This window comes from Rousettus aegyptiacus, unplaced genomic scaffold, assembly GCF_014176215.1.
Source record: "Rousettus aegyptiacus isolate mRouAeg1 unplaced genomic scaffold, mRouAeg1.p scaffold_m13_p_8, whole genome shotgun sequence".
NCBI classification, from domain to species: domain Eukaryota; kingdom Metazoa; phylum Chordata; class Mammalia; order Chiroptera; family Pteropodidae; genus Rousettus; species Rousettus aegyptiacus.
In genome coordinates this window covers 54091369-54114209 of record NW_023416311.1, presented here as the reverse complement: position 1 = coordinate 54114209, position 22841 = coordinate 54091369, and the positions used below count along the sequence as shown (strand labels likewise).

Sequence of the window (22841 nt, the reverse complement as noted above, 5' to 3'; positions counted from 1 at the left end):
TGAGTACTGATTTCTGCCGCTTCTCCCCAAGGCTGCGTCTGCTTCCTGGGCGGGCGCGCAGCCCGGCCGCGGCTTTCAGTGCCGGCCCTATGCGTCCCAGCCTCCGACCCTGTCTCTGGCTCCCCGGGCTTTGGACGTGTGCTCCTTATAGTCTCTTGACTCTGAAGATACATTCCTTTCCCAATAGGTTCCAAGTTAAAGTGTGTTACTTGTCAACGGGCCCCTCCTCCCAGTTGGTGACACCGTTGCTGGCTCTTCCGCTGGGAATGTGTCTGATCAGATAGACACGGCAGGGTTATAAAACCAGGGATTTGTGTGACCCGGGAATAATGCTGAAAGAAGAAAAACTGCAGCCATGTCTATTTGTTTCGGTACTCCTAATCTCTAGGGTTAGACCCTCACCTTCTCCCCCAGCCCTGCCCAGGCCACTGTGATGACCTCTGTTTTTAGAGACTGAGCTCACCCAGTGAATAACCTCTCCATGTACCTGATACATGCTGGGTGTGGTGTGGCAGATGTTGGAACATGTTGCTCTTCTATTTCCTTGAACACAATCTGAGTCTGATCACTGAGGGGTACTTTCTTTCAGGAACACAAATGTTTTCATAGAGAGTTAACAATCTCCTGTACAGTTATTGTCCCGGTGTTCCTCAGTTATATATGCCCAAGTGGCAAGTTCTTTATACCCATCTTATAGTTTGAGAAAATGAGGCAGAATGTTTAGGAAGCTTGCCGAAGGGACAGGACCTTGGGACTTCCGACTAGTCTTCTAGGAACCCACCTATGCATCAGAGGAAGAGTGATGCTTAATCAGCAGTTCTGTTTAGTTCCTGCTGTATGAGATGCTTTCCAGAAAGAAAACCTCTGCATTGCAGAGAAGGGTATTTAAGGAGTGGCATCTACTTGTTCAAAAGGGGAAAGTTTGTTTTCTTATGAGTAACTGTGAAGCGCCACTTCCTAATGTTTTGTATGTGGGCACTGAATTCAACTTTTGCACACTGACTTCTCAGTATCTAAAAGGATATTTGTTGCTGGGAATGTGTCGAGGAGGGAGTGCTATCAGGGTTCCAGGAGAGAGTATAAGATTAAAACAGTGCCATTTAGCAAAGTCATGCCGAACTAGGAAAGGCCACATCTGCTGACTGATGGAGAAGGGGTAGGTGGCCAACAGCAATGAGGATAGAGTGAAATCTGTGTGCACACAGCAAGGACTGTTGATGTCTATTATAAACAGGTGAGCTTTGCAGACTACACCACAGTGTTTGTGAAGTAGCACATTCAAATATAAATGTTGACTGTCATTCAGTTCATGTGCTTTGAGAGAAGATTCCCAATGTGCTAGAGAAATTGATTACATAGTATTTGTGGTGAGTTCAGTTCCTTGATCTCTGAATTGGCTATGTATAATTTCTCTTCTACAGTGAAAATTTAAAAGGTATCACATAAAACAACAGCTTGAAAGGAGAGAGTGTGCATGTCAGCTAGCCATTAGGTAAACATGAGGAATTAATTTGAACTAAATTCTTAAAATCAGCCAAGTATTTGTGTTCTTATTAAATATTTATTATAACAGTTACATCTTTAAGGCATTACTATTTCTTAGGTGTAACTCTTTACTTTTCCCAAAATATAAACTATTCAACTGGTAGTCCCGTTTAAATAAAAACCCACAACCTGTATGCATGTGTGTGGGTTGTACACACATGGATACATAGGTTGTGGGGTGCACGTGCACACACACACACACACACATACATATTCTTTTTCATTATACCTTACAATCCCCTCATTTTGGATACTATATAGACTGGGATATATGTTTTAGCACCAATGTATCTGACCTCATAAGAACATATTTTATCTTCCAGTTTTTCTGATATATTGAATTAATAATCTCTATACTGGGAAACTACAAGGGATCTTCACAAACAATTACATTTTATTATTTCTCTGTGAAAAGCTTTTAACTTAAAAAGGTCAACTACCTAGTGTTTCTCAACAGGGTACTATTGGCATTTAAAGTGACAGTTCTTAATTGGGCAGGACCGTCTTGCTCCTCCTGAATGCTGGGGCATGACCAAAAGCACTCTAACACATTTTTAAATACTTCTAGTTAGTGCGTTCCCTTCCCTGGTTAAGAATAAATGAGCTACACTATTGTTATGGAAAGCCATAAAAATAATTACTCGGTTCCATTGTTTTCAGTGTTTAAGGGCACTTTATAATGTCCCTTAAGAAGACATGCTGACTTCTGAGCAAGTCCATGCATTTGAACATAGCAGGTTCAAGTGGAGACAGTGCATAGTCCTGCTGCTAGCAAGGTGGCATTGTCGACCTTGTACTCTCCTGTCTATGCTGGGCAACAATAATAAACTATTAGAAAGTGACCGTCATAGGTTTCAGAAAAAGAATAGATCATAATCTGTATTAAAACAGTATTAATATAACTAAATTTACTGAAAATTACTATGTTCTAGGCAAACACTTATCACTTGATGTGATGATAATGTTGTGATTAGGTAGATACTCTTTATTATGTCCATTTTACAGATTAAGAAAGAGGCTTATCTCTTCACCACCACACTGTATTGTTTCTTAGGCCATATTAACAGCTCTCTATAAAATACTTTCCAAAAAAATTAGCTTCAGTGCATGAAAAATTATCACAGACTAAAGTCTCATTTAGTCTCACTTAGTTACGGTTACTTTTGTTCTTAGAATACCAGCTTTTTACTATACTGTGAACCTTTTGATGACAGGATCCATATCTTTGTGCCTCCATAGCATTTACCATGGTAATGTCTTAATAAATACTTATTGTGTTGAAAAAGAAGATTGCTCTTGACATAAGATGCCCTAAGATGTGATCACATTAATATAGAGATTTATTCTGGGTACGTGGAAAAGGTAAAATTATATTCATTTTTATTTTCTTGGATTTACAAGTAGAGTTTTAAAATTTAGTATCTATTTGTCCTTTGGCTAAAGATTAAAGAGTAGATAATAAACAAAAGATCAATAAAGAATGATTTTTCTTCTTTTTTGGGAGGCTGTGTAGGGGACTGTGTAATGGGCCAGACATGGTGCTAGGGTAGGGATACAGAAGTGAGGAATGATCCCAAAAACAAATGTAAAAACACAATGTGAAAAGTGCTAACTAGCATTTATCCAGGTGCTACGTAAGAGCACAGTGGAAGGTTGAGAGAAGGGGGCCTATTTCTCTGGGAATAAACATAGGAATATGACTCCCTTAAAGGAGATCTACAGCCAGGAGGCCTGTATAACATGGAAAATACCAATAGCTAAGATGGACACAGACTCCTAGGCCTGGGATGTTAGTCAAGTGGAGTACAGTCAGTTGGAGGCAGGTCTCTTACAAGTCTGATACACATCCCGCTTCCCAAACATTGGATCTCCTCATTCATTATTTTCCTAATCTCTTCTTTCCATACTTGCCCCTAACAACACTACATTCTCCCCCTACACTTCTACATAGGCTGTTATGTGGGATTAAGAATTCTGATTAATTCTAGGATTATCTGATGAGATATTCTTGACAATTGTCCCTTGCAGACAGGCTGGATTTCCATCAAGTGTCAGATATGCCTGAGATTTCCATTTTATCCTGGGCTCTACATGGTTTAACTAGAGACCCCATAGCTGACTGGGTCTATGTTGTCAGTCCTCCAAGCCAGCTTCCAGGGGACAGGTTCCTGGTGTTCATCTTCCTGTTTGTTTCTTCACCGCTCAACCTAGGTGTAAGAAAGGATAGACAAGCTTATCGACAGTCAGAATTACCTCCTGAATTCCAGACATTTCTTATCATTAAAGACACATTTGTCTCAATCTAGTTTGTTATTTATATTTGGCAGCTGCCGCCTGGTGAATACATATCTATAGCAAGATGGGAGAACCTCAGATTCCAATTTACTCATCTTTTATCATTTTCACTGGCTCCTCTAGTAGGAATGATTGACACCTCTTAGGTAAAAGTTGCTGCTCAGTCTGCTTTGTTGGTAGGATTTGTGTCTTTTCCTATAGATCCCTTTACAACACTTTAAACAAACTCTTACACTTAGTTTTATTTGGGGAGGATTTCTTATGTGTTGGAAAGAGGATTTAGGCCTATTTTTATTGATTAATCAAGTTAACTTTGGTAAACATTTTTTATATTGCTAACACTATTATAATTTTCCTCAGTACTAGAGGCTCCATTACACGCTGATAATAACGGATGAGATGTTGGTGAGCAGTGAAGGGAACATTAATGAGTTTCCCAGTGAGTTTTGCTGTTGGACTTCTAAGGAGTGAAGCACATAACTGTGACCTAAGCGAGGCCTCCATAATTGCAAAGAATGAGCTTTAACAGTTGGGGTCTCCTGAGAAGGGAGAAGGTTTTTGGCTCTCAAATAGAAAATGCAGGCCACTAGGGTAATTCCAGACTAATCCATGGCCCTGGATCTCATCAAAACCTTGTCCTGAGAATGTGGTACACACCCTTGGAATTTTCCAAGACAATGTTTCATGATATGTAGTCTGGATAGCATCTGCATGCTTCTAATTCACCTGAGATGCTTATTTAAAAGTGGAGATTTTCCAAGCCCTACTTCAGACCTACACAATAAGGATCACTGAAAAATCTATGGCTTAAGCAGCTCTCTAGATAAATCTTTACAGCAAGTAAAGTTTGATAACCACTGCGCTAAGAAGTGAGTTGGACTATACAGAGCCTATCTGTAAGTAGCCTTCTTCTGGCCTTGGCAATACAGTGAAACCTTGATGAGAATTCCAGCTATCCACAGAGGCTCAGACCTCTGAATCATATCAAGGGTACCTGTGAACTGAACTGATCCATGTTCATGGACTACCTGTGGAGCCTACGCAAGGGCCTGGACCCCACCTATTTTACTCAAAGTTGCCATAAGAGATTAAAGCTAGATTAGTAAGTGTGCTTGCTGTCTGGACTATAATAGATTGAGGTCCCCTACACAAGTGACTTAAGTATAAAGACCTAGACCAGACCTTGGAGCCTCCAGAGTTGTGCAGAATAGAGTTGTTAGGGGAGGGGTGAGAAAACCCTGTTTCTACAGAGAAACCAGGGGCTCAGCCTCCTGGATGTTGTTTGTATATTAGCTGCACTAAGAGGGTGGCCAGAAAAAGTAACAGAGAATAGAATTATTTGAACATATTACAGATGCTTTTTAAAAATTTCTTCCTTATGAAAATAGGAAATTGCATTTATAGCCAAAAAGGCAAAAAAATTCTCTTATGTAACTTCATTACTATGGCTAGTCATCATCAGAGTCCTTGAATACAAATATTCTCATGCTAACAATTTCTCACCTGCTTTTAGTCATGTATTTTTTCATAGTATGTTATTTGCAAAGAGGTGTCAGATTCAGAGGGCTTGCTGTACAGTAGGAAATTGAAACTGGTAGCCAGAATATTTTATCTTCCAGGATTCTTAACTTCTTTCTCATACTCACCATTTCTTGATTTATATCTTTATTTATTTTTTCATGTTAAATTTTATCCAGTATTTTTATGTGTCTGGAACAGAGGAGTGTTCCTCCATCAGGATTCAGACTAATTTAGTTAGGTCTGTGCAATGTATTAAAATGTTTGAAAGCCCTTAGGTGAGGCATACATGCTCTACTCTGGCACAAAGCCCGCTATTTCTTCTTCGTATTGGCCTGATGTACTCCTTCATGTCACCCAACACATATTTTCATTTGCATTTTAGACCCCTGACCTGTAGAGATAGACAAATACTATCTCTGAAATTCAATTAACATGGCATTTAAAAATTGCATCCTGTTATAAAAAAAATCCTTGCAGCTGACCTGTATAGTGGATATGTTTAGCATTAAGAGTTTCTTTAATGGTCAGAATATCTTCCTATAAAATGACAGCAGTACTGGGATTGGTGATGTCTACAGCATACTTTTTCCTTATATAGTAAGAAAGGGTGTGGGCTTCAGGCATAATTACAAATATCAAGTGTCCCTGGGGATTAGGACCAGAAGGCTGGACAGGACAAATATTCTTGAGGTATCAGGACTATTGTTTTAGGGAACACCTAGGCTCTTCAGTAATCTGGGCTGGCAGTATTTGCACTGGCTGGAAAAACTGGCTAGAAAGTACTTTTGAAAAGTACATTTGTGAATTTATTATAATATCTTATCCTGTCTGGTTCCTTCCTTTTGACCAAGGGAAAATATAAAACTGAGTTTGTCACCAGGAGGAAAGTGTCAATGTATAACAATAGATGGTAGAAAACAGTGGTCATTCATGGACCCACTATAAAGCCATCTTGTTTTAAACTACCTAAAGCAGTGATTTTCAATGTCAGGGAGTTTCAGAATCACCTCAGGGGCTTGTAGCTTGTTAGGATACAATCTTTTCTCTTCCTCCTACCGTTTTCCCTTTATAAGTTTCTAAGCGTCCACATCCCACCCTTCCTCCTCACACACTGCCTGTGAGTTACTCTGTTCCTTGGCCAAGAACCGTTGCTTGAAGGTGTTACTGCTTGGCCAGTCACATTGCTCAATGGCATGACATAACATTCATTGCCAAATCACTATGTACATTTTCAGCATAAAATGTTTAATTATGAATTTATGCATATTTTGCATATTGTTTCAAAGATTAGAACTAATAATTATTTTTTCCCTAGCAATGTTATAAAACTAAAATATCTTTAATGTGATATCTTACTCTAATCCAGAGTCTTATGTCAATCAGTCAATCAATTAGTTAATCATTAATTGTTTGGAATTTTAACTACATCTCTAAGAAATGATGTACACCCTTGCTGAATATTCAGAGATCAAAAAGGCAAGGTTCACCTCTATTAGCCATCGAGTTTGAGCCTTCTTCTGGTTTTGAGAATCTTTTAATTTTTGAAGTAATAGGTGCTGAATTATTGTCAATATTTTTGTAGTAAGCCAGATTTCTATCCCAGCAAATTAGAATTGTTTTCTTCTCCAGTCCTTCTGACAATCATATTCTTATACTTCTTCACATGTTTTCAAAGATTGGAAATGATGAACACTGACCTACATATTTGCAATTAAAATCTTGGCAAAGTACACCAATTACCTTTTGATTGATGTGCTAAGCCACATCTTCTTTGTGTATGTCTGTTTCACAGTCTCCTACAGACCAATAAACCAAAGACTTGGCTACTATTCAAAATGGAAAGACAACCAATAGGAAACAAAACTTAACAATGGAGATTCTAGCTAGTTTTAATAATCTTAAATAATTCTGGAATGCTCTTGGAGAAGAGTTAGGTACAGCAACATGTGTGTAGTCTGGAGAAACTCTAAGATCTAAATATTTGAAACTACATGAAAAAAGAAAAAGAAGCCAACCATTTATTAATTTATTAAACTACTGTGCTAAGTGATTTACATAGGATTTTGTTTCATCTTCTTAAGAGATGCATATTTTGCAACCAGGTAAGTGGGTATTAGGACAATTTTGTAAATGAGAAGACTAAGGCCCAGTGAGATTAAATAATTTACCCCAGGTCATATAGCAAGATTCTATTTGATTCTAAAGGTCTTTTCAGGAGACTGGTCTTATAAAAATCTTACACTTAGTAGTTTATATCTAGGCAGTTTAAATAACTGAGAAAGGAATTTATATCTAAATTCGAAAAAAACATGAGGAATCAATATTGTGCTCTCAATTGTTATGCTCAATATCTTCATACTGTTGAAATTCTCTCTGATGCATGAGGTTGCCTGCTTGTGTGAAAGAGAGTATTGTACACTGATTAGAATTAACAGATAATAGTTTCATTGACAGAATTTCTTTATGCATTTTAATAGGCAGTAGAGAAGGGATAAATTAGCCATCTTTGAATATGGCAAAATTTTTAAACAGCAGGATTAAATAGTTCAGAACTAAAAACTTCCTTATTATGTAGGAATACAGAATTTTTGTTTAGACTGAAGGATAAGCAACAATGTTTATATTTTTATATCAGTTTCGATTGAGACCTACTTTAAAATCAATTCTTAATTCCCCTGAATTTTTATCCTAGGGGAAAGAGGGATTACATGCAGTGGAAGGTACTATAATTATTTCTATTTTATAGAGGAGGAAACTGAGGCACAGAGCAGTTAAGGAGTTTGTTCAAGGTTACACAGCTGGTAGCAGAGCTGGAATTCAAATTCAAGTGGCTCCTCTACCTTTTTAATATTTCCGTAGATTAAACTTGCTGTTAGTGTACATTTGTGAATTCGTTATTCTTATATGGTTTCCAGAATGAAATTTTATTTCGCTTCACATTTTTATTTTGATTATTTAAAGATCAACTTGGACAAGGAAGCCTTGTTATAGTTCCTGTCATGTAAGCCTTCTTATTTAGAACATGCTTCACTGGCTACAAGCATGGGCATGTGACAGGCCCATACCTCAGCCACCACACAATTGGCTCTATCTCAGTATTTCTGTATACATTCCAAGTCACTTTCTGTTAGTGACATTTTGACTCTATCATTTCTGTAAGAGATTAGGCTGGCAATTGGTTTTATAACACAAGGACCATAAAAGTTTTCATGTTCTCTCATCCTTTGTTAGGCCTATACCTAAGAGATGAATTTGAATGCACTATGGAAGCTAAGCTGAAAGGCCCTGAGACACTTGTTCAGCAGAGCTCAGGATTTTTTATTATATAATAATCACATCATCAATAACCATAGATGCTTTAGACGAGCTTATAATCTTTTAGGATTTGTAAAAACCTGTGCTGCTACCAAGATTCTTATTCCTATATGTACTTGAACCTAGACCTAAAGAAGCCATGCATTTGAATCCAAAGAAAATGCCATAAAATAAAATATTTTTGCCCTTTTTTTCTTAAGAAAGATAAACAACATTAGTGTGTAACTTTTCAAAGGAGTGGTCACCATAGAATTGCTTTTCCATTTGGAGAGACTGAGAAAGACTTTTGAGGCTGTAATAAAAATCACTGCTGTTTATCGACATACCATGTTCCAGGCACTGAGCCAAACATGTTATAAACACACCCTCATTTAATCCTCACTGCCATCTTTTGAGGTGGGTATAATTTTTATACTCATTCGACAAATTGAAAAGCTCAAATTTGGAAAAGTTAAGTAGCTTGCCCAAAGCTACACTAGAACTAGACCCCAGGTCTGTGAGACTCTCAAAGCTAAATTCCTGTGTTTCCCATTTGAATATATGCCATTGGTTACATTATTTAATAAGCTTCACATAACTACAGTATGCAATATTAGAGCTGCAGAACTCCAGAATTCTCAATCCTGGCAATTTATAGATGAAGAAACTGAGTTCCAGAGAGGTTAAGACACAAGGTTGTATAGCTTGTCAGGGACCATCTTCATTGTTAATCATGTATGCTGAGATTGCTTGACTCACAGGATTACGTAAATCCTAGCCGGACAAACCTTTTCTAGGCAAGGACCCAGAAGAGGAAACTAGGCTGTCTTTTCCAGGTCTAACTTCTCTACTTGGCTTTATCTTGGTCAGCCAATGTCAGAAACAGTTGGAATTATTCCATGCATCAAGATAAGCAACCAAGATCTCTAAAGGCAGGAGCACAACTTCAGAAAAACAAAACAAAACAAACAAACAAAAAAAACAACTCCATTTACACTCTTCGATGACTAATCCGGGCTGTGTAGTTTGCTCTTTTCCTTGCCCATAAAATAATTATCATGCCAGGAGAAAAATGAAAAACAAAACAAATAACGAAAACACTGCAATACTGGAGTTTGCAAAGCAATGAAAATGAAGCAGTTGCCTTGCAATGCCGTAAGTTCAACTTCATGCCCTTTGTGGATTTTTTTCTAAGCACTTGGGGTGGTCCAGTGTCAGAGCTCATAATCAGACACACGCAGGATGTGGCCAAACATTCTGCAGCTTCTTTGGCTTGGACGAGATCACAGTTCAGCTGTAGCTATTGTCCCGGTTGCCAGGCAGCATTTGGATGTTTATTTTGAAGTTTGTCCACATGTTACATCAGAAGCCAAAGCTTCGTATGCTCTCCCTTCCCGGAACAAGTAGAGCTCAGGCATTCTATTTTTATTTTAAGTCTGTGTGTCCCTGTTTAATGCTATACTTCATGAACGCACAGCATACTCAGCTGAGATAGAATCAGTCATCATCTCTTTCCCCCAGATCATGCGCATGCCACCTCATTTTGCAGTGCTCTGCTTCATCTAGCTGGCCGCGCTCTGGATTTGGTATCTTTGGTATTTTCCTACCTCTAAATCTAGCTCACCCCTTCTCAACCTCTAGCTCCGTTTGTTTTAATTTTCAAAAGTAGAGGAATCAGCTTGTTATAGTCAAAAGTGCATGGACATTTTCATATCTGTGTTCAAATCTAAGCTCCTACCACTTCTTAACTGTGAGATCTTAGACAAGTTACCCAACTTCTCTGAGCCTCAGGTTTCTCATTCATAAAATGCAGATAATAATGGTTACCTCCTAGGATTTTATAAAGATATACTGAAATCAGATATGTAAGGTGTCTGTCACAGTAGCTGGCACATGGAAGATTCTGTAGTCCCCACCACTTTGTTGATCACACCACGATAAATACTCAATAAATAGTTCCCATCTCCTTTGTGAAGGCTTTCCTAACTACCTTCCAAACCCACATCTCAGAAATAGTTGCCCACTTCTGGTCTCTTATAACATCATATTGTACTTAAGATCCTATCATAATTGACGTTATCCATATCACATACATGCTGAGGTGTAAGTTTGTGCCCAAGTAGATCTGCTGGCGCAAAGCTATGTTCTCCCTGAAAAGAGATACCTTGACTTCATTAATAGATGGTCCATTGTTTATATTTTATGGGAATCATCTTTTTGTTATGATAAATACCATACTTTGTTAGGTGATTGTGTTTCTGGTCTCTTTAGAAAAAGCAACATTGTTATGCCATGTTAATAATTGAAGGCATTGCAAGAATGTATGTCATGGTGTGACAGCATGACAAACAATAGACAAACCGAAACATCTGAATATTCATTTCCTGAAGTGAATAATCCACCATTACAGAAAGAATTACAGAATGTCAGTGCCTTGCTTAGAAAGCCCCTCAGCAGCCACCTATTGTTTGTTCCAGGCGTCTCACAGGAAGCAGCTCAGCTTGGGGGTGTTTTGCGCGTTCCTATGTTTTTAAGCTGTACATCTCCCAGGTTGAGGAAAGCCAGGATGTCAATGACTAGATGTTTAAATTATGTTTTCCTAACCAGTTTTCTGACTTGTGCTTTGAATGAAATCTCAGATGATTGAGTCAAACTCATAATGCTGCTTTTGAGCTATCAGATAATTCTTTTGTGTATGTTCATGCACAAATGCATACATTTATTTAACAAATACTTGTTAAGGAACTACTGTGTACAAGGTTCTGGGGATGTGCAGCAACTGAGACTGGCATGGCCCCTGCCCTTGTGGAGTTCAAATTTGGGTCTGCCTTATAGATGTTGTGAGGAAAGAAGGTTTTTTATTTTAAAAAATATATATGATTTCCTTTCTTTCATTATTTGAGATGTGTTATTAAAAGAATCTTACTACGGTTCAGAAACAAATTGTTTTTCTCTCGTGCATCTAGTAGAGCTAGTTTTAAAAGTTAAAAGTCAGTTATTAATTTGTCAGATATTTTTAGAGAATGTTTAATATTTATTTTGTGTTTTGCCCACATTGCCCTAATATTTGGTATCTAATTTGACTTTCATAATAACTCTGCAGGGTGCATACAATTCCCATGCTTAGTAGGTTTAATCAACTTGCTCATGGACTCATGGCCACTAAGAAGTCATCAGACTGAAACTTAAGTTTTCTAATTTATTAATTACATTCTTGAGTTTAGCTTTAAAATCGAGATATTAACATTATACTTTATTTAAGTATAATTGAAGTAAAATTAAATTTTATTTAAAATTCTGATGATTAGGAAATGGAAATAAAAATTTGAATCAACAGTGATTTTTGAGTTTCGTTTGCTATAATACATTCAGTACTATGGTAGGCACTGTGGGGCACAGAACTGGCCCCTGCCTCTTGATTGATAAGACATGACATATGCTTAAATAAGAGCTCAGTAACCCTCCAATGCAGCATAAATGATTAAGTGTTCAAGTGAGAGGTATAAACATGTATATGAGTTGAGAAGATATGAGCTAAAATAGATACATACTGAGCTAAATCTTCCAGGAGAGGAATAAGTGGGACCTAAACAAGGAAAAGCCTTCATAGGCAGTGGGAATGGCAAGATGAAAGGCTCAGAGGTGGAAGGGGGCATGATGGTGTTGGTGGTGATAATGCTAGCTAGCATTTACCCAGCATGTATCACTTGCCAAGCACTGTTATAATTGGTTACTTAAGAAAAAGTAATTTATTCTTAAAACAACTCTATGAGGGGAAGTAAGAATTGTTACTATTCCCATTTTACAGATGAAGAAACTAAGGCACAGAGAGGTTAAGTAACTTGCTCAGGGTTGCACATGAGTTCAGTGTCAGCTGGAATCCCGTCAGACAATCTCGAGTCCAGAGTCCCCTCTCACACAGTGAGTTATGCTGCCTGATGAGGTGTCCATGAGACAGAAGGAACACCATTCTGGCTGGAGGGGAGACGTGGTGTAGGCCATAGCATGAGAGGAAGTGGAATAAGTCGATTAGGTCAAATAAAAGTTCAGGCAGAAGACATTGGACCTTATCTTGGACACAGTGGGAAACCATAGATAGTTTAGCATTTCATCAGAGTGGGATCATGGTGCACATTTATCTCAGATAAATTAGTCAGCCATAGACAGAAAGGATTGGGAGCTAAAGATGGAGGTACGAAGGGGAGTAGGAGAGAACCAGGCATGGAAACTATTAGAAGGTCAGTGATGTAATCCAGGTGTGGGAGATACATGATGAGACCAAGAGCGTGGGTGGCAGAAGAAATGAAAGGCTAGAATGGGAATGAGGACTGCACCCAGCACTGCGCCCACTCGAGGTGGTTCAGGGCCAGACGCGTTTCCTACGTTTGACCCTTGTGTCAACTCCAGAGTCAGGTGGTATTACGCCCATTTTCCAGATAACAGAATGGAGGCTCCAGCTCCAGGAGGTTAATTAATGTGGATTAGTAGGTACTGAAGTGGGGATCTGAGCCTGCATCTTTCTTGGCTTCCTCACTTTAAGGCAAAATAATGTAGTCTGGTGATAAAGTTGCTGATAAGGTACGTAGAGTCGTTCACATACTAAATCGCAGAGTCATGGGGAGAAATCAACTTTCTGAAGTAGCAATAATAGAAAGAGAGGGCTTGTGACTGAATATTAACACAGAGAAGAACGGAGCAGGTGGAAGAGGCTTTTAGGAGACAGGTCAGACGGCTAGAGAGAGAGCCTGTAGCTTCTACTGTCATGCTGCCACCGGGGAGAGGATGGTCTGTGATTTAGAATGAAACTACTGATGGGTTATCAGAGAGAAAAATACCTAGTAACCTTCCTAGTAACCTTCAACAGACACAGGCAGATCGGGTGTGTGAAGGGTGATTAGTGCTGCAGGTAGGAGGACATAGGAATGCTGCTGGTTAGGGGCGGGGAAAGGAAGCAAGGTCTGGGCTGAGGTGAAACAGTTCTGAGTCATCATCTCACCTGCTGGCCCACTCTCTGTGAGCACATTCTGAACCAAGCCAGCCAGTGACAAGTGAGGCTTGTGTGACTGAAGGGGAGGGGAGGGAGTGTGGATTACTATAAACCAGCTGGAAGTGCCCAGAAAGTAGCTGAGTCTTCTGGGAACCTAAGCAAGTGAAAGGACTCTATCGCGTGGAAGACAGACAAGTAAGGAGCTGAGGGAATGACTTTTTTGTCAGCTAGATTTAATGGCAGCAGAACGGATGAGTAAGCCGTCTAGGACTCCATCTTTTCTAAGGGAGCCTTTAACTCTCCCACCTTGGCTATTCACCAGGACCTGTGGGCTAGCTCACAACTCTCCACTCACATCCAGCATCCCATGGTTGAGGTTGGTACTAGGTCTTCTATCTCTGTTTGTGCAGCCTCACTAAGTTCCCTGTATAAACAAGAAAAGGCCCTGGATGGAGACCTGCTATGAGTAAGATCGGGGGTCAGCAGATTAGTGCACCCAACAGACAGTTCTTTTAAAGGGACGCCATCCGGTGGAGGAGACAATTCATGACACAGTTGTGAGATTATCTGCCTGTATGTGGGGCTATGAACCAGTGAGTCTGTGATTGAGGGAGGATGCCCATTAAGTTCTGATCTCAGTGGTTCAGAAGTTAACAATGCCAGGACTGGGAGCTAGTAAGATACACCTGAAAAAAAAGGGCATGTAGGATTTCGATATTTGGGGAGGAGAAGCATCCTAATCAGTGGCACGTGTGTGAAAACAATATAAAGGGAGAGGTAAATGAGGTGAACTCAGACAGGGATGGGCTGGCTGCCCAGAGCAGCTGTTCCGAATTGGGAGATGATGTGGGATTGAAGCCTGGGTGTCTTTAAAGGCAGGGGAATAGATTTCTGTGTGATACAGCGAGCAACAAGAGTCATCATTGCTGGTTCTACTTTAGAGGGAGACGTGTGTGGAGTGACATGCGGGAGGATTAATCTGGCCAGAATGGGTAAGAGAGCTAGAAGGCTGTAGACTGGGAGACAGCTGCACAATAGATGTGAAAAAAGGAAAGCAGTGCCTATTTTTCAAGTGTCTTAAAAGCATATCATCTTTCCGTGATATCGCTAATCATTTACTGCAGTAAACTTCCCGAATTCTTACTTAGCAAGTGAACACATTTAAAGAGATTTTGCTGAATAATGCGGGGTATAAGATGCTGTATTGGATAAGTACAGGATTAAATATTCATTTCTTCCAGGATGAAATTACTCGTTTATCAGTGTTGGTTATTTTTAATACAGCTTGACAATTACAGCAAGATTATTGGATGTGGGCCTGATACGGACTTGGAATTCAAACATTTGTTCTGTCACATAGGATTCTCACATAGGTGCTCTTTCAGAGCACCTAAATTATAGTGTAAACTAATGATACTCTGGATCTTAAGAGACTTGCATGGGTCATTTGGAAATGAAAGTATTGTTATACCTGCAAATTCAGGCTGACTTACAGCACTAATCCCAATAGAGATATTTTGGTATATATTTGTATTGATAGTTGTGTTTTATGGTTGGCTGCCAAGTGGCAGGTCCGGCTGCAGAATCACTGGTTTAGAAGTCAGGCAGCCGAGGTCCCAGCCTCAGCACGCATGTCTCAGAGGGCCCTTCCTGGCCTTTTGCCTGGGTGATGCCACCTTATCTTTCAGTTGTCACGTTAACTATCCCTTCCTCAGAATCACCAGTCCCAACTGTCTCCTCAACTAACTCTGGCTGCCTAGTCTATGTTTTGTGGGCCCCTTTATAGCTCTTACCACAAGTAATCATTGAAGTGATTATTCAGGTTATCTCTCTCTCATGAGGCTATAACTTTTGCCTGTTTCACCACCGTATTCCCATCATCTAACAAAGTACCTGACACAAACTACATTTGAATTAACGCTTCAAATTTTTTAAATCATGTTATTCACACCTATAATTAGAAATTTAAAAAGTATAGAACATTTAAAATGAATGTATATTCAATATCTCACTAAAGATAAAAATAAAAGGTCCTCGTTTTTAAAAATAGGAGAAAACAAAATACAGTTGTCTGGAGTTGAATGGGTTCACAATGGGGTAGGATTATTTCCCTTATACCCAGATCCCATGAATAGGTTTTTTATTTCAATTTCAAAATGTTAGTGCCTTAGCGACGGGATGAAACTTTCATGGAGGAATCTGTGCTGAGAACAGGTGAGGCCAAGGCCTTCAGCTAAATTCCCATGGTAACATGCTCCATGCTTATTAACAGCTATTCCTCGTAGATTTTACTGTTCTTGGTGGGCCTTTGAAAGCTTTTCTAGGAATACAGGATCACATTCAGCTGTTGCTTCATGAAGTAGTAAGGCAGGTTGGAAACCCCATGGCTGTGTGATTGGGGGGAGGTATTTTAGTAAATTTGAATGTTTAGAAAATTAACATTCACTTAAGGATTTACAGCTTAAAAAGCACTTTCATATGGAGCGTTTGGTCTTTTTATATGATTGAAAGTAATCATCGAAGGAGTGGGATGTAGCAAAGCAGAACTTCTTGAGTTTGAATGGAAATTTGTACAACCAATTCTAATTGTAGAAAGATAGAATTATATACATTAATCCCCACAAATTAAGAAATTCTCAAAGAAAAAGTGACTATTCATACATTTGTTCATTAATTCAATGGTGGGGGTTGGAGGAACCTACTTTTGGTAAGAGAGACCACTACATGTCCTGCTACAGGACCAAGTGTGTGTGTACACGCTTGCGTGCATGTGTTGGAGTTGGGGAATGCTTAGCTGGTGGTTAAGGGTGCTCAGAAGTAGCTAAGTTCATATGATTATGTTGCGTAATCAGTATTCTGAAGCTTTAGGCTTTTTATCTGTAAATCATGGTAATTTAACTGTAAGCACCAACGTCGTCTACATTGAGTGGGGTCTGTGAGGAAGGTGATTTTGTTCGTGGGCCATGGGTTATAGTGGGTTCACACTGTCACCTGGAATGGATTTGTGTGGCAATCGGAGAGGCAGGAGACCAGTAGGGATGAGCTCATCCTGCCCTGGGTCTCGGCCTCTGAAGTCGCTCAGGGCATCAGAGACAGGATTCTGGGTATTGTTGGCAGGGCAGCAGCTGTTTATTGACAGCTGCTTACTTAAGAAGGTATCTTGTGCCAGATGGAATCTCTGGGCTCTAAAATCTAACAGACTCAAATGTTAAGGAGATTTAATGAGCCTGGGTAGGAATTCACAAAGATGGTAATCATCTATTTAATATTAACCAGCGTAATGCAAGTAAAGTACTAGAGTAATATTCAAATCCATGCAAGTATCATGCACACATCTCACACTGTTTGGGTGGTAGATTGCAGGGGCTGATTCCACCACCCCCTTGCATCCCTACGAAAGGTGTTTCTTGAATACTTCGGTTATGATTCATCTCCTTTGCCCACTAGGGAGGAGCCTAGATGAGACAGCTATTGAACCTGTCTCCCACGTCTCTTCCTTACAGTGACACTGACTGGACGCCTCTAATCGAGCTGCATCTGTTTCCCAGAGTTACGTTTTGTTCCTTCTGTTTTGTAAAATATCTTAGAAATAAGGCACTAGTAATTTAATGAGCACCTACAATGTGCCATACATTTTACACATATTATTTCAAATACTCTTAACCCCGTAAAATATAAGTTATAGGTCCCATTTTTTGTACTTCAGAAACTGAGACTCAAAGTCACAGAGCTAGTAATTGGCAGAGTTGGCATTTGGACAATTTTCTGTCAAATATAAAGTCCACATTCTTTTTAAAAATAACAGAAACAATAATTATAATAATATTTACAGAGCACTTATATACAGGGCAGTAATGAACTTATAAGGTAGTTGTCATCCAGTGAAGAAAAATTGAGAAAGGGGAAACAAAATCAGAAAATTCGAGTAACTTGCCCAAGATTATTTAGCAACACATCCCAAATTTGAACCCATTTTATCTGGTTACAAAGGCTTTTACCCACTTGGCAATACTACCCACTGGACTTTTGTGGGAGTCATACTCTAGACAAGGTAAAACCAAGGTAAAAACAAAGTAAACAGGTAAGAGCAAGTATGGTTAAGAGGAGCCGAAGGACGAAGTAGGTTGCAGGTTAACTAAAATCAGACTGTCGATTTCTTTCTTTCCTAGGTGTCCACTTCCTTTGCTTCAATCAGCAAGTCTTCCAGTATGGATCCCACAGAAACCAAGGTATAGAGAGTCTTCCAGGGTCAGCTTGGGTGAATGTGAATTCCTTTAAGTTGATTAAGTAAAATAATAGTCGATTAAGTAGACTAATAGCTGACAGGTGATTTGTATGCCCTAGGAGGCTTAGGTTATAGAAATAAACATTTTCTTCCTAATTATGGGGATCTTCAGAAACTTAGCATTCCTTTCAATATTCACTTTCAACATCATCTATATACTTCTATCATTTTAGACTATCTAGGAAAGTGTAGTCACCCAGAGCTATTTTGGTCCTAGACCTGATATTTTATTCATAAGATAATTGAAGTGCATTTCTCTGGCTCTAAATAAGCATATAAATTTCTTAACTCTTTACTAAAATTGTTTTATTAATTCCAGTCATTTAAAACTAAATATATGAGAAAAGTCACACTAAATGAACATAGAAAGAAGTGAAACAGACTGGCTGTTTCCAATGCTTCTGAAGTTTCTTTTTAAAATTTGAGTCATATGGGGTACTGTCTTATTGATAAACCTTTGTTGAGCTGCATTTGGAATTTATTCTAATATTTATTAGCATTTCAAAGAAAATATAAAAGAATGTTTTCCAATAAGATTGCCACATAGAGTAAGCCTTGTTCTGAAGAGTTCGCTGAAGCTGTTTTAAACCCTCTTTCTCAGTTACCATGTCTCAAGCTCTGTTTCTTGGGAATATTCTTGGGTAGAGGACTAAAGAGGTAGCATTTTCAAGATGTTCTCAACTAATTCTTATGAGCCGATATTCTTGAGTGTCTTGAAGAGCTACCCTACCTCCTTATTACTGAATCGCCCTTGATTAAAATCATCAACACAGTTTTGTATTGTCTTCTGTATTATTTTGCTATCCTAGTGGGATCTTATGCCATAATTTAGTACTGGGACTGTAATTTATTACTACTGAGGGATCCTATGGCCTCATCTTGAACTATCTTTAAAGGACATAGCAAATATCTTGAAACACACTGTTTGAATCTAAGCTCGTATAAATGTCATCTAGCATTCATTTTAATTTTTAAATGTATTTTAATCTAAAATTGTTATTTAGATTTTACATTTACACTGATTTTTAAATTTTTTCAAAATATACATTATTTGATCCATAATTAATTAGCTGCCACTACTTATTTATACCAAGCTTAATCTTAAAAAGTAAAAATAAATCTGATCTCAATCTTAAAATAATCTTAAAACTGTAGAAGTGTCTACCAAACACCAATTCTCATTGACCTTAGAGTTGATAAAAACTAAAAAAGGTAGATAGAAAGGAAAACTAAAAATGCGGGATTTCCTTTTTATTATTTTGGTTCACGTTTAACCCATTACTTGATTCTAATTCATCCCCACTGACTCTCAGCTCAAGGACCAATGGTTATTTCAAGTGTGCTCTGTTTCCCAGGGCAAGTGTCAACAAACTCTTCAGCCATAGCTAAGCATTAATCATGAGAATTTCTGGCAGTCCTATGGAACTTGGGGAGTGGAGGAGCAAGAGGAAAGTAGAAGGAGAGCGAAGAGAGGTAGAGACAAAAATAAGATGCACATAATGACGTGTCACCAGTGGCTGACTCAGGACCACTTTTGACCTCAATTCTCTCTCCTTGGTGGATTTCAGTCACAGTGTTCTCATTATTATCTCTATGTGCTTCTGATGTTTGGCTCATAAAATTTGTACTAACCTCTTAGAGATTTTTGTGAACTTGATGAGCATATTTCTCCTAATATTTTGAGCTTTTAGAGAAAAGATGTTAATTCAAGATAATACCTATGCCAAATCCTTGTCATGCTGTACACCTTTCAAATGAAATTCAGTCTAGCTCTGAAAGGTGGTGATGTGTCTAGACCTAACTTCTCTTTCACACACACTACTGAGTGAGGAGAACTTAGATCTCACACACAGCAGTGTGACTACCAATTCTAATTGATTAGAAGTGATTTAACCTTGCATCTGTGAGTGTACATTTTTAATTGTATTGATTGCCCAATTACAAATTAGAAGCTATTAATGGATTGACACCATTACAATACCAGCTCACTTATTTTCTTGTCAATTTAATGAATTACATTTGCATAAATTCAAGAAAGCATAGTAGCACATTGGAAACTCATTAACAAAGATCCAGTTTGAAAGGATCCAAAATTTTAAAAAATTAAAAAAACAAAACAAAACATTTCTTTGATTACGAACTTCGTTTCTTTCCCAAAACCATAAGTGTGTCAGCATAACAAGAACCTGTTATCTGAGGAAAGTATGTGTCTTCATTACAGAAGCACAAGATGTGGAAAATTAAGAAGATATTTGGCATTAGCATCTTCAGATAATAGAATTTAAAAAATATAAGTTTGTGCTAATACCACCAAACAAATAAAAGGGAAAGAAATTATAAGGAGCATTAGGCCTAATTTTTAATTTCTTACTTTGAAAAAATCCATAAAACAATCAAATTTTATTTTTGTTTTTGTATCTTTCCTATGCCAAGAATGCATACTTATACTTGAGGAATTGTCTTTTTTAGCACAGATAAACTTTGGTTGGGTAAAACTGTAGAATACTCCACTAAAGATCCTAAATCACAACCAATTCTTCCAGAGCATTCCTAGAACTTTAGATCTCTAGATTTTTATTGTACAATAAAAACCCATGCACTTTTTACAAAATTGTTGTATGATTAGATTGCCAGAATTTTAGAAAACTTTTCCTTTGATCGTAACCAAGCATTAGAAATATAGAAGGAAAAATATCGCTCAAGCAGCCTTTACATAGAGAAGGGAAGGAAAGGAAAGAGATCTGAAATGAATTTTATTAATGAAAATCTTACAGATTTTTCTATACCAGGAAAAGTAAATCCAAACTGAAATATTTGCTTGAAACTTTAGAATTTAAGCTCCGTCAACTTCTTGGAGTTATATACATCTGCATAGAGTAGATGCAATAAATGAGTGTAATGGGTCTTGATATAAACATTTTAGCTCTGTTTATATGTGGTACTTATTTGACTCTCAGGTAAAATAAGACCATACTTGGGGTTGTGCTCTTATATTAGGCCATTCCAATCAGCAATCAGATGGAAGGACTTCATCCTCCTAATAAGAAAAGACAAAGAAAACAGGTGATGTGGTTCATTGTACCGGAGCGCATTTCTGCTTGCTAATGTTCACTTTGGCTTTTCAGTATGTGCTGATTGCAGTTCACAATCTTCTGTGACTCTCTGACCCATCACAGACTTTCCGGTGGGCTGTCATCCATTGCTCATGTTCTGGCACTAAAAATAAATGTCACTGCTTTCTGTGCCCTCAGTTCTGTCACTATCCCATTGCTTCACAGCATCACCCAAAACCTATGACGAGTATTTCACTCATACAGAGAGATCTGTTATGTTACTGGCTTTGAAGGATGAGGGTTTTTATTTTCTTTTGCTTATGTGTTAGCTACAATGTTCATGGCAATAAATCTTTACGTATCTTTGATACACATAGGAAAAGTGAGATGTAAACTGGCACCTAAATAGTGAAAACAGAATATTTATTAGTGTCCTTAAGTATTTATCTAAGAGTTATAATTTCAAACAAAATATAATAATTTTAACTCATAGAATTTATATTTATAAATACAAAATCGTCTTTTTAGCTTCCTTGGTTGGAGAAAAATCTATGATAAACTTTGTAAATAATGTTCATTTTTCATCTCTTATTTCCTTCCTTCCATCCTTTTCCTTTCTTTTTCTGCATTTAGGCTGTAAAAATAGAACCCGAAAAGAAATCGCAATCAACTAAGGTAAGTGATTTAAGTCAAATGGTGAGTTATTTGGATTCTTTACAATAGTAATGAATATAACCACAATGAGATACCATCTCACACTTGTTAGGGTAGCTATAATCAACAGAACAAATAATAAAAAATGTTGGAGAGGATGAGGACCATAGTAATGAATAACCAAGTTTCTCCATTGGTGGTACCGAATGGTAAAAGGATTTTTGTCAGCTAATTTATTGAATTTTGGATTATTCTTTCGCACATGATTTTATAGAGTATAAAATAATTATAACATTAAAATTATACATAAAATTTATAATATTTTATAAATAAAAATGATACATTTCAAAAGAAATTTGTTCAAATCTATATTTTTTTATAGATGAAGTAATTGTTTAAAAAACTAAGCGTTGGATACCTTATCAACAAACTCAGTGGTCACAGTGATCATTTGACATCTCTGTGGATGGACCTGCAGTTACCAAAAGCTTCACTTGAATTGCGAAAAAAAAGCCAATAACTTAGAGATATGTACCTATTTGAAAAACAATTCTAGGTGAAATACTAAATTTGTCATTATTTTGATGATTATCATTTTTCAGACTGTTGATAGGGTTACCATTGACCAGACAGCACATATATACTTCTCTAATTGGGCCTTCCCCAAGAGAGTCAGAATGGTCTAATTGGAAATTTTGTTCTTGAGCCTATTTGGAAATATGAAAACAATGGAATCCAGTGTAATTGAGATTTTATCTTTTGAAATTGACAGCCATCTGTGGTTCATGAGGAAAAAACTCAAGAAGTAAAGCCAAAGGAACACAGAGAGGTAAATGATCATTATTAGGACTTGATATCATAAGGTGAAGCCTTTTGGGTAGGTGGGTGAGAGTATGTGCGCACACATGGATAAAATACTAAACTCTTAAACATTCAAGACTTAAATCCTGCTAGGATGGGTGATGTTTGTTTTTGGCTAAAATGGCACCACCGTGTGGCAATAACAGGATTTGCCATTTATTCATGATTCTTGTTGTATTTGTGGGAAAATTTGCATTATATCAAATTTTGAACCGAAGGTGAAGTTTTTCACATCTGTATCACATCAATTTAAATTTGCACAGTTCACAACTACATAAAACACAACTGTGTGAACACTTTCTGTTCCATTGAGAAAAGTATCTATTTGCCATCTTGTTTGTTAACA

At 37.8% G+C, this 22841-nt stretch overlaps 1 protein-coding gene and 1 long non-coding RNA gene across 8 annotated transcripts in view; one reads left to right on the top strand and one right to left on the bottom strand.

The window, feature by feature from the left end:
• The window catches only part of CAST (calpastatin), a 103339-nt gene that overhangs the window by 35938 nt on the left and 44560 nt on the right, over nucleotides 1–22841 (top strand). For 4 of the 6 annotated variants that reach the window (XM_036225968.1, XM_036225965.1, XM_036225966.1 and 1 more), the window contains 4 exons: nucleotides 17812–17871; nucleotides 20925–20990; nucleotides 21614–21655; nucleotides 22407–22463. In XM_036225968.1, the coding sequence (XP_036081861.1) occupies nucleotides 17812–17871; nucleotides 20925–20990; nucleotides 21614–21655; nucleotides 22407–22463 (225 nt within the window). The remainder of the gene's footprint in view (nucleotides 1–17811; nucleotides 17872–20924; nucleotides 20991–21613; nucleotides 21656–22406; nucleotides 22464–22841) is intronic. The other 2 variants (XM_036225967.1, XM_036225970.1) reach the window with 1 other exon arrangement.
• LOC107518276 lies at nucleotides 134–22678 on the bottom strand. Of its 2 annotated transcripts, none has more exons than XR_001598808.2 (4): nucleotides 22575–22678; nucleotides 2343–2346; nucleotides 756–761; nucleotides 134–144 (listed from the first exon to the last, which is right to left on the bottom strand). It is a non-coding gene; the product is annotated as an uncharacterized LOC107518276 (long non-coding RNA). The 2 variants fall into 2 exon arrangements; XR_001598807.1 differs by lacking the exon at nucleotides 22575–22678 and adding an exon at nucleotides 19764–19870.